Genomic DNA, 15674 nt, shown 5'->3' with positions numbered 1-15674 from the left:
TTGAACAGCTAGCCACCTGGAGGACCTTTGTCCCAGAGTCCACTAAGCCAAAAACAGACTCACTGATTGTCAAGTCTAAAAGAAATGTCATGACGCCAAGAGCCAAGTGTGCGGTTTATGCCTCTAATCCCAGCACTCAGGAAGGCCAGCCTGTACCAAACTAAATCACAGGTGGGCTGTCCTCAAGTTCAAAGATATCTACCTGGCTCTGTCTCCAGACTGCTGGGATAAAGATGTGTGCCCTGCTAAAGATGATAGATTTGTACATCTCTATAATCCATCACTTGAGGATAGAGGTGGCAGGATCAGGAGTTCAAGATCAGATTTAATTACATAAAGGATTTGAGGCCAGTCTGTGATGCGTGAGACCCTCTTTCAACACACACACACACACACACACACACACACACACACACACAAGAGAGAAGTGGGGAGGGAGAGAGGCAGAGGATGGTGGCAGCTCCTTACCCCTTTCTCAAATAAGAGAGGGAGGGGGAGGGGGAGAGGCAGGGGTGGAATAGGCTAGGAGGCCCAGGTCTTTCAGGTTCTAGAAAGGTTGGGTGGAATTGATATCAGTCCTTCTCCTTGTCCTAGGGGATGTGAAGGAGCTGACGGATTTGGTGTACCACCATGTTCCAGAGGCAAAGCTGGTGGAATGCATTGGTCAAGAACTTATCTTCCTCCTTCCAAACAAGGATTTCAAGCAGAGAGCATATGCTAGCCTCTTCCGAGAGCTGGAGGAGACGCTGTCTGACCTGGGGCTCAGCAGCTTTGGAATTTCTGACACTCCCCTGGAAGAGGTAAGACGGAGAGAGGTCACAGTTAATCTCAGCAGTTCTTGCAAAAGTCTAACACTAAAACAAAATCCTACCAAAGTAAAAGGCCAGTATTTCCCACCCAGTGTACAGCCGTCTCCATCGTTAGCTGGCTTCCTGCTACCTCAGTCCCAGTGCCTGCATACTTTCTGCAGCTGTGGTCACCATCTGCTTACACGTTTCATTCATAGACCATGTTCTTAAGGCAGTTAACGCGTATTTCTTCCCCTGGTGTAACAGTGCCCAACACAATGGAGGTTTAGATTCTCCCGAAAGTAGGAATAGCCTGAACCAAATTCTCTCTTCTTGTTTCAACAGATTTTTCTGAAGGTCACGGAGGACTCCGACTCCAGCTCTATGTTTGCAGGTATGGTGCTGGACCCTGTGACCTATTCCATATTTCTCCAGATTTGGTCTTGAAAAATCTACAGAGAGAGTAACAAAGCAGCCATTCCTCCCTTCCTAGTGCCACAGCCCCAAGTAATGCATTTTGTGTTCTTCATGCCACTGGGTGACAGGATCGAGAAACTGAATTTGGCTGGGTAGGGACATTCTGGATGAATGGGGATTCTTACCACTGTCAGATTGGTAGATCCCCCCCCCCCTTCAAATGTCACCTCTGGTCTTTTTTTTTTCTGCTGTATCTCCATCTCCTCTCCTCTCCACCAGGCTTCTGGTCCACTCTTGTCTGCGGGAGTGATAGCTTCCAGAGAGTCCTTAGAGATAATAATGACAGTTAGTATAACCCAGATGCCTGCTGCAGTCTCCTGGCCCCTTTGAGATCAAGATAAAAACTCTCAAACTCTCAGTTAGGAACCTGTGGACTGTGAAATGGCGGGCACAGAAATTCCTGTGAATTCTGGCCTTCTCATGTCTGTATGTGTTAGCCTGGGTCCTTTGCTTGATTCTTCATGGCCACAAGAAGCATTATGAGTATTGTGTACTTACTGCAGAGGGAATGTAAAGTATCGGGACGGTAACTTGTCTCCATAGCACAAATCACTTCTGATAGAACAAGAGGTTTGTCCCCACTCTGCTGAAATAGACCCAAGGCACCCTCTCTCCTGCTCAGAGGCAAAGATGGTGGCAGTTCTCTTTTGCTGTCTTGTGTCCCTCGTCCCCCACTCCTGCCCAGTATGGCACCTTGCAATGTCTGTCTTCCTATGCAGTGTTTCCTTCCTGTGGCATTTCTGCTACTTCTCCCACCTCCTAAGATAATGTGTATCTCCCCCAGCTTCTAAGGGATCAAACATATCAGTCGGGCCTAGAATTGCCAATGACCATGTATGCCGGTCCATGTGCGCTCCTGCTCACCCGTACAGGTCATGTGGTAGACCACTGAGGCCGTCATCCTTGCAGAAGGGGAAGGGATGAGATCTCTTCAGGGGACCCAGGTTCTCTTTTAAATTTTTTGCAGAGAGCAATTGAATTTTCTCAATTCCTTCAACGCCAAAGATTCACATCAACCGAGACGAGAACGAAAGCACTTAAATTAGAGCACAAGTTGTGCTAGAATTAGAAGTTAGAGACCTGTACCTGGATAGCATGCTCCTTTTTAGTAATTAGCCTGTCAGACATTGAAGAAGGGTCAGCAGGGGCATAGCGGTGGGCATTTCAGAGGCAATCAAGAGCAGGTTGTACAGAATTTAACCATAGAGTGCAGTAGACAACTATCAAACCTGAGCTCCATCATTTGATACCTAAGTGACTCTGGGCAAGGTACTGAGTCTCTTCATATGTCAGTTTCCCCATGTGGAGAATGAAAATAATAATAATAACAATAATAATATTCTAGGATTTTGTTGGTGGTGGTGGTGGGGTTTTTGTTGTTGTTGTTCGTTGGGTTTTTTTTTGTTTGTTTTTGTTTTTTTGAGTTAGGTTTCTCTGTAGCTTCGGAGTCTGTCCTGAAACTAGCCTCTTGTAGACCAGGCTGGCCTCGAACTCACAGAGATCCACCTGCCTCTGCCTCCCAAGTGCTGGGATTAAAGGTGTGCGCCAACACCCCCCCCCCCCGCCCCGGCATACTTTTTTAAAGTCATTGAGAGACTTAAATAAATACATGCCAAGTCTACACAGCATGTGATCTGTACTCGAGATTTAGCAAGAGCCTCAAGGCAACGCTTCCAAATCCTCTTGCTTCAGGCTCACATGGTCTTTATACTCGACAAAGCACCTGATAGCATTGTATTACTTAATAGCAGGATAACCTCATGAGGCAGATAGGACAGGGACCTGACCCATCTGGGGAACCTGAGTTCACTGAGCCTGAGACACGACCTAAAGCCACACAGACACTAATAGATCTTATTCTCCCGGCTCTGAGCCTCCATTCCTCCCCATCTCCCACAGAACAGGTGACCAAGTATGGATGGGCTAGAGTGAGGCTTGACCCCAAACAATGACAAAAATATTATTAACCTCCATGCCCCGTGGTTTTCTAAATGAAGAGTAACTGATGTTGTGTGTGGGGGGGGGGAAATGTATATAATAATCTCCTATGTTTATATTTTTCAATTTCTTGATCCCTTAGGTAGCACGCAGCAAAAAAGAGAACATGTCGATCTCCGGCACCCTCGTTCTGCTCTCACTGAGAAAGTCAGGCAACCTGCCCAGGGCTCTCACACCTGCTCCCCAGGACAAGTGGATCCTTCCAAGGGCCAATCTCCCCCAAGGCCAGAGGAACTGGGCCCCCCATTCTACACAGGCGCTCGGCTGATTCTTCAACACGTGCAGGCGCTGCTAATCAAGAGATTCCACCACGCTGTCCGCAGCCACAAGGACTTTCTGGCTCAGGTACTGCTGTGGCCAGCTTGGGCTTGATTTGGCTCCCACCCCTCCCCACTCCCGCCCCCCCTCACCCCACCCCCGGCTCGTTAGGACTGGTCCTGCTTTTCGGTCTACTTGGGTGCATCTCTGGGAATGGGTTCAACCGCTACCCAGAAACCCTTTCTTCAGCTCCTATTGGCTCTACTCCTCCCTTGTCAAACCTTTATTTTGATTCTGAGTTTTGCAAACCTTCTTGAAAGGTTTGGGCCTCATTTAGAGTAAAAAATAGGATAGTACCACATTGGTCCATATTGTTTCCATTCTCATAACGAAAGGTAAAGTTATGTATTTCATTAATTTCTCTAATGAATTCATTCGCTTTTCAAAGCCATTGTCCTATTTTGAGACAGGGCCTCATGTACTCCAGGCTGGCCTCAAACTTGTTATGTAGCTAAGAATGACCTGGAACATCTGGTCCTCCTGCCTCCATCTCCTGAGGATTGGGATTAAAGCCATGTGCCATTAAGCTCTATATTATACAATGATACAGATTGGACTCGGGTCTTCATGCATGCCGGGCAAACACTCTACACCAGCTCAGCTATGTGCCCAACCCCCTTTCTATGTTCTTCATTCAGAAAAAAGAACTCTGGTTCAAGGAGAAGCAAGTAGCGTGGTTGTTCTTTAAACGTCCCTTTAGGCTCTGGCTGAGCATGGCAGACATTCAGATTTTTCTGTGACTGCAGGAACATTCGGCTTCCTTCTACATGTACACTTGCCTGTAATGTTCCCCCAGAAGCCTGTCCTTCACTACCAGCATGGGATTGTGAAATGGGAATAAAGGCTTTAAAGAATGTGTGTGTCTCATGTGTGCACGTTATGGGTACACACTCATGCCTTGACTGCCTTCCTGTGCATGCGTGTCATCTCGCACTTCAGCCCGTGCCTCTGTGGCTACTCTCCTACAGATTGTTCTTCCTGCCACTTTCGTGTTTTTGGCTCTGTTGCTTTCCGTTGTTGTGCCTCCGTTTGGTGACTTTCCAGCTTTGACCCTTCAGCCCTGGATGTACGGGCATCAATACACCTTCTTCAGGTATGTAGGTTCATCCCTGTGGGACACCATTATCCTCTGACATGTGACATTCCTGGGCCACATGATTGCTACATGACCTTCCCGCTTCCCTGGAATCATCACCAAGGTCAAAGGGGTCCTGGGATTGTTCTTAGAAGGGAAGCTAATGTAGCGGTCACTGCTTAGCAATGTGATACCCAGTGGAAGGTCCATAAGGAAAGAGGATATGAAACTTGTAAAAGGGCATCAAAATTCCAATTTTTGAGGCGTAGATAATCAATCATCAGAGCTCTAGGTGTGTATGGTAGGGTACTCTACTTCCAGAAGCCCCACAACCATTCCAAGTCAGGCAGGGTTCAGGGCCTCATATGCATGCATGTCATGGAATTCAGTAAACACTTATATCTGCATGTTAGTGACCATTGTCGTTTTTGATCTAGTCTATCCCGTGAGCATATCTTTCTCTCTCTCTCTAGCATGGATGAGCCCAGCAATGAACACCTCACAGTGCTGGCAGACGTCCTCCTGAACAAGCCGGGCTTTGGCAACCGTTGTCTAAAGAAAGAGTGGCTTCTGTAAGTCCTGCACTAACACAGGAGACCCCCAAACCAGCCTGGAAGTGTTGGGAAAGACCCCTCGATCCTGCCCTCTTATATGGATCACACCCATGTCTCTAAGCAGCACTCGACCCAACTTCTTCTTTAAGCAAAACTTGTATTTTAGAAAGCTCCATCATGAACAGCTCTATGTCCCCATCTAGAAATTTTGTACATTCGATATCTATGTATGGAAGAAGACAAAGGATATGTTGTTGTATAATTGGACCTTGAATGACAAGAATTATTTCTATGGCCAGCTGGCTCTCACTCACTGTTGTAATTATAGAAAACAGAGTTGTAGACCATAGTTGATCCACCAGGTATCTTTAGAGTTCAGCGTAATTGTAGCATCTTCTCTCATCCGTCTTCCCCAAAGCTATTGCTTAAGAGCAAAACGGACACATTTCAGATTCTTCTGGTTTTTTTTCATCTCTTAACAACAAAAACTGCCAGACAGAAACAAAAGCAAACAAACAAAAAAGCCAAACAACCACACAGCCCCCCCCCCCAAAAAAACAGTCTGCAAACTAGATGGTTATTCTCTAGTTTATACTTTGTCACGAGCAGGACCCCAGTTCTGATATTCCTTAAGCAGACTCTAATCCCCAGCAGGGAAATTTTCTGACTCCAAGGAAGAGAAAAGCAGAGAAGAAGAGAGCCAGTCATGATTCCTCTTTTCTAGGAAATATATATACATACATACATACATACATACATACATACATACATACTAGCAGTGGGATTGACTGTGGAATATTTTCTCATTTTTCCATAAGGGAGTACCCCTGTGGCAATTCAACCTCCTGGAAGACCCCGTCCGTGTCCCCAAACATCACTCACCTGTTCCAGAAGCAGAAATGGACGACGGCCCATCCCTCCCCGTCCTGCAAGTGCAGCACCCGAGAGAAGCTCACCATGCTGCCCGAGTGCCCCGAGGGCGCTGGAGGGCTCCCACCCCCGCAGGTACCGCCCTTTTTAACAACTGCATACTATTCCTGTGTGTCGGTCGATTCTAAATCATTTCCCATGGTTGATCATTTAGATTCTCCATTCTACATAATGTCGTGCTGCTGTGTATTCAAGTGTTTCTATGTTTACATACTGATTAACAGTTTTAATTGAGCCTACTAGGGGACCGAGAGTGGAACTCAGCGGTAGGCTGTCTAGCATGCTGGAAGGCCCTGGGTTTGATATTCATTACAAGAAAGGAAGAAGGGGGCAGGGATAATCTATGTGCCTGTGCACCGTGTATTTAACATCCATACACACACACCTAGCAACTTATCTTTTGCAAGACTCTCAGCCTTGTCTAGAGCTGTGTGCTCTTGACCATAGCAAGCCCTCCTGGAGGTTTTCGGTAGTGCCTTCCAGGGCGGGAGAGCCCCACCTTTTCTCTGGGTGATAACAGCCTGCCAGGTGGCTTGGACAGATGATCTTTCATTATTTCTCAAGGAGCGGATGATTCTCAAAGAGGCAGGGTGTTGCAGGAGCAGGGGTCAGGCACGGGAGTCGGGGAGGCATGGTCTGGTCTCTCGGCCTCTGAACTGTCTTCATTTTCTCTTCTGGGGGGTGAGGAAAACTACACTTAGCTTTCAGCATTTTGAGGATTTACAGAAACATGTGAGATACGAACTATTTAGGATTACTATCAGCTCAAGGGATGGCAGCCCTGACCTAACAGTGGCTAAAATGAGATACTGCTTGCCTCTTGCCTGTGCGAAAGATAGCATGGATGGCCTACCGTGTTCTTTTCTCTTGTTCCTCTGAGCTGCCCAGACCTCTGGCTCTCCAGTCAGAGTGTTAGGAACTATTTTGTTAGGCAGTCGGGTAGATGAGATTAAGAAAAAGATAACAACGCACGTTTTAAGTGTGTGCACGGAAGACTTCTAGAAGCTACTGCATAGCCCCTCCACTTCCCTGTCACTGGACGGGACCCAGCATCGAGAGAGATCAGGGACTGTCACTTTAATTCTGCACAGCCTGTGCCCATGGGAAAAGCCACAACAATAGCAGCAGGAAGAAGACGTAACGGGACAAATAAATGTGTTATGTGTTTCCGTCGCGTCTGTCACGGCTGCTGGCTCGCAACTGCTCCAGTGTCAATCTTTTTCTTTTTTAAAAATTCTAAAGCATATGCCTTTATATTTCTCAAGCAAAATATTCTCTCTTCAGGCGACATCGATACTGCAGCATTGCAGGTATCCCCGGCTCCTTAAGATTTGGGCTGGGAAAAGAAAAAGTCGAGCCTTGATACACAGGAGTTCATTTCCTAAATGAGCGGGAGGCTGCCTGTCTAACTCAGACGCTTACCTTCAGTGTAGCATGGCCCTCGGCCCATGGGGAGACATTTGAAGTCCTTTAGTTTCCCCAAGTGTCCTCGTTAGCACTCACATCTCCTTAGGAGCAGAACTGAATGTCGCACTTCAATAGAGCCCCCATCTCCTACACACAAGTACATGTGTGCACATGTATGTACACATACCTGTGTGTGCATCCACATCCACTCACCCTCACATTGCACCTTCCCATTCAGCGAGGGATGAGAGCAGAAGGAGGGCCCTGGTTCAGAGGCGGCGAAGAGAAGGTGGGGACAGCAGTGTCTGGATCACCAGGGCAGCAGAGGCCATGCCCTGGAGCATCCCTTCCTGCTCTGGCCTTGCTCCGATGGTGGCGGGCCTTGAGACGGATGCGCCCCATCCCTGACTTCTACTCTATGCAGAGATAAAGTAGAAATGTTGTCGATGACAGAAGTTTTAGAAAACGTTTGTCTCAACCTTGCCTCATGCATTCAGCGGTTGTCCCAGCCTGCGACCAGGGTTGTTTGGTTAGGTACTGGGGTCATGTCGAGGAACAGGTGACAGACAGCAGGGGAGTCAGACGCAGGTGATCCTAGGCCAACCACACGCAAGCTGGCCCTCTTTTCCTAACCTCCCTTTCTCCGTAGTAAAGTTCTCTCTAGTGAGAGCAGCGGGGTGGGATCGTGTATACAGGACATTCACCACGGTCCCCGGCACGCTGTCTGTCGCACTGTCCCTGCCAGGGGCTGCTGCTTCACCTAGCAGGGAGGGAGGATGGTGAAGAATGAACTAAGGGAGGAATCCGGTGGGGGAAGGGAGGGATGTGGAAAACATGAAAAATAAATGTGTTCTGATGGTGGTTACTGCCACCTTGAATCCCGGCAGCCTCTGCTGTGTGGCACTCTATACGCTAACTGATCCTGGAAACTCAGCTCTGTGTGACATTGCCCCCTGGTGGCCAAGGTCTAGCACTTTTGAGATCCTCTGGATCTCTTGACCTTCCACTCCTAGATATATTTTGAAAGTGATTTGTAAGCTATAAAGTACTATTCAAATGATTTAATTTGCATTCCCAATATATTATCTGACAACTTCATGCTGGGTACTGGGGATGGAAAAGCCAACAAGCCAGAGAAGACCTCTGCTTTCCCAGAATGATGCTGTACACGGGACAGCGTAGAGGCAGGGAGTGGATGCAGGCAAAGGCATGTTTCCTGTGAGATGAGTGCTGTCAAGGTACACAAAGTGACTGACGGATGCTTTTCATCTTTAAAATCAGTCTGACGGGGGGTGGAGAGCAGAGTGCAGAGACCCAAGGGCAGTGGAGCCATGGAAACAGTATGGAAGTTTCTGTAGAGGCATAGGCGAGGTCTAAGTGGTGGCTTAGATTGGGGTGGCAAGCTCAGAATGGGAGACACAGATCCACTGGAGATTTGCTTCGTAGTTAAGTCATGGATGGAGTGAGACAAAGGGGGGTGGGAATCCAGGATGACTCCCACATCACGATGTAGCAACTGGAGCGCTGTCAGGGTCGTGGTCAGTGTTTCCCAGCATCTGAATAACTTTTGGAGAGGAAGAGCAGTTCCGTGAACCCTAACATCTCAATCCCGAAATCTTGACTGTCACTTCGCCCTAGAGGACACAGCGCAGCATGGAAGTCCTGCAAGACCTCACGGGCAGGAACATCTCCGACTACTTGGTGAAAACGTATCCTGCTCTCATAAGAAGCAGGTAGGCGATCCTGTCACTGGCTGCCTGTCGACAACACTAACCACAGCAGAAAGTCAGTTTCCCATCGTTAACTGTGGGAGGGGGGCAGCAGAAAAAGTAACTGAGATGTATACGCATAAGGGGCATCTTGAGGTCAGTTTTCTTGCTTGTTCCTCTGTTTAAGATGAGCAGCGGGTGTTTATCCCAGGCACTATTGCAAGTGTCAGAAAAAAATGCATCTCTTAAGGAGTTATGAAAGAGAGACACAGTTTGTAGGGCGTGGGGGGGACAAGTGGGGGAAGTTGAGGAGCGAAAGTGGAGGAAGAGTGAAGGAGAAACAAAAGGAGATTGAGAAGGGGAAGGCAGGGACAGCGTCTGGGTACAAGCCAGGTCAGGCACTGGCTGGGGCTGTTGTTGCTACACTCGTTATCACCTGTTACCGCCACCCTCGAACACGTCCGCAGACACTTTGATGTCTCTCAGCTCTGTGGCTGTCCTTATCAAGCCCGGATTGCAGATTGTGAGGGAAGGCCTTCAGCAGCTTGACAAAAGCATTCTGCCAGAAAGGCCCTTAAGGAAGTGTGAGCCAGTCTCCAGGTGCTCTACGGCTTTCAAATGACACACGCTGCCTAGTTTTTAACAGTACTTAAGGCGGCCTTCCATAGTAGAGTCCGAGCAAATGATGAATAGACCTTACGGGCTGGAGTGCACCGCAGAAGGCAGAACAGCTGCTGGGAGGGCAGCGCCAGTCTGGTAGTGAGGACAAGAGCACCGCCCAATCCAAAGACAGAAACGGGGGCGGGGGTGAGTTTGTTCATTAATCCAATAAACAAAACCACCCTAAACCTGACTCAGTAGCATATTTGCATAATGGGATTTTTGAATTTTACTTGATGGCTGATGACAAGGACAGTTCAGAGTCAGCCTGAACTCTGGGGACTAGAGTTTCCCCATCATGTTATCTTACCTCCAAATGCTCAAAAGTCTGTCTTATCAAACGCAGAGGAGTAAGTCAGAACGTCTCCCAAGGACACAGGTGATTATTAGAATTTCTTAGACTGTGAAAGAAGGAGGGCTTCAAGCTTCACTTCATGATTGTTGCCATGGTTTCTAGGTCTAGCATGAGGTCTGTCTAAAGGGCTAGTCAGAAAGTCCAGTGTGCAGGAGACAACTGGGAGAGCCGGAGTCGGAACGAAGTAGCCCTTTCTCTGCGTGCAGATTCACCTGGCAAATACTACATTGCTTAGATATCAGGACATGCAGGAACACCCCCTTTCTCACTCTGAGACACCCCAGTGAGTAGGAAGGAAAGTTAACATGACTGCCATCCTGATGGTATTTATCACTCGCTTTTATTTTGACTTCCAGCTTAAAGAGCAAATTCTGGGTCAATGAGCAGAGGTAAGAAACTCCTGGGGGAGGGGCGATTGAAATAGTTAATTTATAGACATGGCTGCTAGATCATTAAAATGGTTCGTGCTAAGGAAAAGATAATGATTTCACGCACTATACCGCAATCTTACTATTTTTTTTAAAGCATTAACCATGTCAGGGCAGTGCTGACTGAGGCTGGGACGTTCAGTTCAGTAGGTGGCACTCTTTCCTCAGGGTCGGTTTTTACAGTGGCCTGAAAAGTTTTCAAAAAGCAGTGTTGTAGGAGGTCCTGCCTTTCAAGAGAAGCAGACACCAGAAATTTATGGTCCTGGAACTCACTCTGTAGACCAGGCTGGCCTCAAACTCACAGATATATCTGCCTGCCTCTCCCTCTCGAGTGTTGGGATTAAAGGCATGCATCACCATGCCTGGAAAGGTACTATTTTATGACGAATTCAAATCTTAGATTCTAAGTGTAGATGTTCCCTGGCCTGTTTCATTTAAGTTTCAAGGGAGATGATCCAGCTCCTGTATCCACCCTGTTCCTAGAGCATCCTGGAGGTTTCAGCTGTCCGGCACCTTGTGCTTCTGTAGGCATTTGGTGTATGGTTGGTTCAAAACAGGCAAACCTGAAGATATCACAACATCTGACTTCAGATTTCAAAGTCTGTATACTGGCTCAAATATATATATATATATATATATATATATATATATATATATATACACACACATATACACACACACACACACATATATATATATACACACACACACACACATACACACATATGCGTGAAAAAAGAGGCTGTGCATTTGAGAGAAAGGAGGGCACCTGGGAGGTTTTAGAGAGAGGAAAGGGAAGAAGGAAATGATGTAATTATATTATAATCTCAAAAATAAAAAAATTAAAATATAGACACATAGACCAATGGAGTAAAGGACAGGACTCACACATCAACCCACACAGTTACAGCCACCTGGTTCTTGACAACGGTGCCAAAAACAACTACTGGAAAGAAGATACCCTCTGCAATACATGATGCCAGGAAACTAGTTATCCACATGTAGACAGCGGAAACTAGATTCCCCCTTTCTCACTCTGAACAAAATTGATCAAAATTGATCCAAGATCTTAAGGGAAGGCGTGCAACTTTGTAACTACCAACGGGAAACATCAAGATATAAGCACAGGTGCAGGGCTTCTAACAGCTCAGGAAATAAGAGCAGATTGGAGGTTCTTTAAAACAGAAAAAGTCATTACCTAAGGAAAGAGATGGCCACAAGAATGGAAGAAAATCTTTACCAGATAACCATTCAACAAGGGACTAATATCCACAATATATAAGGAACTCATAAAGTTAAATACCAAAAGAACAAACCAATAAATGAATAATGAAGTGAAAAGACCTTTCTTAAAAGAAATACAAGTGACCAATAAATACATGAAAGATACTCACCATGTTTAGCTACCAGGGAAATATAAATCAAAACTACATGGGAATTCCGTCTCTCCCCGGTCAGAAGAACTGACAAGAAGAAGGTAAGGAAGAACAAGTGCTGTTGAGGATACAGAGGGGAGAGGACCCTGTAAGCACCATATATGGGACTGTACATTTGGTCACCATGGAAACCAGTACAGAGGTTCTTCCTAAAACTAAAAGCAGAGCGATGTTCAATCTATTCCACACCTGACGTCTTTCCAAAGGAACGTAAATTAATATACAACAGATACATGCTTGCACACCTAAGTTTACCGCAGCATTGTGTGCGACAGCCAAGCGAAGGAATCCGCCTAGGGGCCCACCGAAGAAAATGCCGTGTGTGGTTTTATATGTTCCATAGAGAAGAATGAAATCATGCCATTCTCGGGAAAAGGCATGAAACCAGAGATCAAAATCGCTCGGAGTTAGAAAGTCAAATGTATACTTAATCTCAGATGTGGAATCTAGGGCGTGGATTTATTAGCTTTTAGGTCTAGAGATAGGAGGGAAAAGGTGTGTAAAGTTGGACAGTGTTGCTCAATAGACCAGGCAATTCCCCCATATGCACACCCTGCAGAAGCTGACATCACCCTGGTGGGCATGAGTCTGGCAAGCATAAGCATCTTGGCACTGACAGGAGGCTCTCTTGCTGCCTTGCAGGTATGGTGGCATCTCCATCGGAGGGAAGCTCCCTGCCATCCCCGTCACAGGGGAAGCACTTGTTGGTTTTTTAAGTGACCTTGGCCAGATGATGAATGTGAGCGGGGTAGGTAAACAGACTGGAGTTCAGAGTCGAATTTTTGACTTACTTGAATATGAAGAGAAGGAAGTTATCCTACATACTAGAGAAGCGGGGAAGAAGAAACATTTCTTTCTTTGTTATGCTGTTCTAGGGTCCTGTCACCAGGGAGGCCTCTAAAGAAATGTTAGATTTCCTCAAACATCTTGAAACCAAAGACAACATTAAGGTAACTGATCCGAAGCTAAAAACTCCTGTGGGCTCATAATTTGACTGCTTTCACCCTGTTCAATTAAATTCCATTGCACTTGCTAAAACCAAGCGAGAAATGGCTGCCGAGTTCTTCCTTCTTGGCCACATTCACTTTGCTGCTGGTAGCAACCTGTCTGTGTCCCCTCTCTGGAGCCTGGGTTGTAGCTCAACCCGTCCAGTCAAGACTGTCTCTGTCTGCCCCTCCTAGGTATGGTTTAACAACAAGGGCTGGCATGCCCTGGTCAGCTTTCTGAACGTGGCCCACAACGCCATCTTACGGGCCAGCCTGCCCAAGGACAAGGACCCTGAGGAATACGGAATCACGGTCATCAGCCAGCCCTTGAACCTGACCAAGGAGCAGCTCTCAGAGATCACAATGTGAGCAGCCACCACCCCAGGCTCTCAGCCCCCTCCCTGTCTTATTCTCTCACTGGAAACCAAAGAGAATCTTTTTAGTGTTGTGAGGCGCAGGCCCGAGCAGTAACGTTTAATTGGGCTCATAGGAATGTACCAGCTTCAAATGCTTCCTGCACGAAATTGCTTGGCTGTTCTTGCCCATCTCCATTTATTTGGAAGTAAATGAACACTTTATGCTGTTCCCTTGGGGCCCTTGATAACAAGTTCCTCCTGAATTACACCACTAACCTCCTTGCCAGGACACGAAGAACCTGCCAGGACCTGGAAGGTTCAGGGAGCCTCCTTCACTTCCCTGGCAGAGTTGTGGATTCTGGTAATTCCCGCAGATAGCCCTGCTTTGGATAGCCATGTTTGCGTTCCTCAGGATTGGACTCTCATATCTGAGCCTCAGGCAGGAAGAACATTGATTGGGTCTTGCATGTGTGAGGCACCATTTGCTCTATTTGAGGCCTACAGAGAGAAGAACTTAGGAGAAGGGTTTTCTTTTTTAAGTTTTTCAAGACAGGGTTTCTCTGTGTAGCCCTGGTTGTTCTAAAACTCTCTCTGTAGATCGGGCTGGCCTTGAGCTAGAGATCTGCTTGCCTCTGTTTCCCAAGTGCTCGGGTCAAAGGCATGCATCACCACTGCCTGGCTAGGAAGAGCATTTTGTAAGTGCAAACTTCTGGGAAGCTACTGGAACCTCCTAGGGTTTAGGAAAGATTCAGTGTCTACTCCCAAGCCAAAAGCCTTCCATGTGGCTCCAGAGACCAACCTTACATAACTAGCTTCATATCCTTTGAGTTTACATGTGACCGTTTCTTTTTTTTTAGATTTATTTATTTATTATGTACACAACATTCTGCCTCCATGTATGCCCATACGCCAGAAGGGGGCACCAGATCTCATTACAGATGATTGTGAGCCACTATGTGGTTGCTGGGAATTGAACTCAGGACCTTTGGAAGAGCAGCCAGTGCTCTCAAACACTGAGCTCTAGCCCCGTGACCATTTCTGAGATATGTGATTTCAGAGAATAGAAGTCTGTCTGTGCCTGCAGGAAACTCAAGAGTCTATAGAAAAATTCAGAGCTAAGTAGAATTTGGAATTGCTACAAACATTCATTTGTATACACCATAATAAATAAGTAGGAGTGAAATAAAAAGAAAGGCTGTCTGGAATGTTCTCATGCTTCAGAGAAGCAACATATAAAAATATCCACTTTGCCTCGATTAGGACAATCCTGTGAGACGATGAGCTTCATGCTGGGGATGTGGGTCTAAAGGTAAGGACTGCCGGAGCCTCCGGTGTGCCTTCCCTGGTTTCTGATGTTCCCTCTCTCTGGTCCTGCTGCAGGCTGACCACTTCCGTCGATGTCGTCATTGCCATATGTGTGATTTTCGCCATGTCCTTCATTCCAGCCAGCTTTGTCCTTTATTTGATCCAGGAGAGGGTGACGAAAGCCAAGCACCTGCAGCTTATCAGTGGCGTGAGCCCTACCACCTACTGGCTGACCAACTTCCTCTGGGACATTGTGAGTGCCAGGCCTTCGCTCACTTCCCGGGGCCCAGAGAGGGACTGGCAGTGGGGATGGCTGCTGGGAAAATGGTCTTGTGGCTGCTACCCCTTGGCACCTTCTTAAAAAAGCAGGTGGGAACTAAACCTTGGGAAGACCACAGAGCACAATTAATAGCCACTGAGTAGGGGCGCTCTGTGCCTGTCACCAAGAAGGCTTCAATGCACCCCAGGATCTCTACATGCCAGAGATGAGTGAGTAGCGGGGGTCTGATTAGGTAATACCAAAAGGACTCTCCATCCATCGTCTCTGTCTTAAGTCTTGCCTCAACCTCCCCAAAGGGGAAGGTAGAACTTCCTTGTGATAGGGTCATCAGAAAAATACAGTCTAATCACCAACTCCGAGTCTCAGGATAAACAATGAACAATTTGTAGCATAAATATTTAGTATATGCCACCTCAATTATTGCATGGCACATATTTATAGTGAAAGTTATTAGCAGCTTATCAGAAATTCACATTTAATTGGGCGTCCCATATTATAGCTTGCCAAATCTGGGAATATTATCCAGAAGCCTTATTTTACTTCTTCAAAGTAACCAGGGGCCAGAGAGATGGCTCAGCGGGTAAAGGAGCTTGCCGCACAAGCCTGACGACC

At 46.9% G+C, this 15674-nt stretch overlaps 1 protein-coding gene across 1 annotated transcript in view; it reads left to right on the top strand.

Moving 5' to 3' along the window:
• Positions 1 to 15674, top strand: part of Abca4 (ATP binding cassette subfamily A member 4) — a 125073-nt gene that overhangs the window by 86653 nt on the left and 22746 nt on the right. The window contains exons 25-36 of the mRNA XM_075981478.1: positions 595 to 800; positions 1134 to 1182; positions 3346 to 3608; positions 4550 to 4674; positions 5130 to 5228; positions 6029 to 6215; positions 9186 to 9280; positions 10628 to 10660; positions 12778 to 12883; positions 13011 to 13085; positions 13317 to 13486; positions 14858 to 15035. Of these exons, the coding sequence (XP_075837593.1) occupies positions 595 to 800; positions 1134 to 1182; positions 3346 to 3608; positions 4550 to 4674; positions 5130 to 5228; positions 6029 to 6215; positions 9186 to 9280; positions 10628 to 10660; positions 12778 to 12883; positions 13011 to 13085; positions 13317 to 13486; positions 14858 to 15035 (1586 nt within the window). The remainder of the gene's footprint in view (positions 1 to 594; positions 801 to 1133; positions 1183 to 3345; positions 3609 to 4549; positions 4675 to 5129; positions 5229 to 6028; positions 6216 to 9185; positions 9281 to 10627; positions 10661 to 12777; positions 12884 to 13010; positions 13086 to 13316; positions 13487 to 14857; positions 15036 to 15674) is intronic.

The sequence above is a fragment of the Microtus pennsylvanicus genome, chromosome 7, assembly GCF_037038515.1.
Source record: "Microtus pennsylvanicus isolate mMicPen1 chromosome 7, mMicPen1.hap1, whole genome shotgun sequence".
Classification (NCBI taxonomy): domain Eukaryota; kingdom Metazoa; phylum Chordata; class Mammalia; order Rodentia; family Cricetidae; genus Microtus; species Microtus pennsylvanicus.
This window is presented reverse-complemented; position numbering and strand designations above follow the sequence as displayed.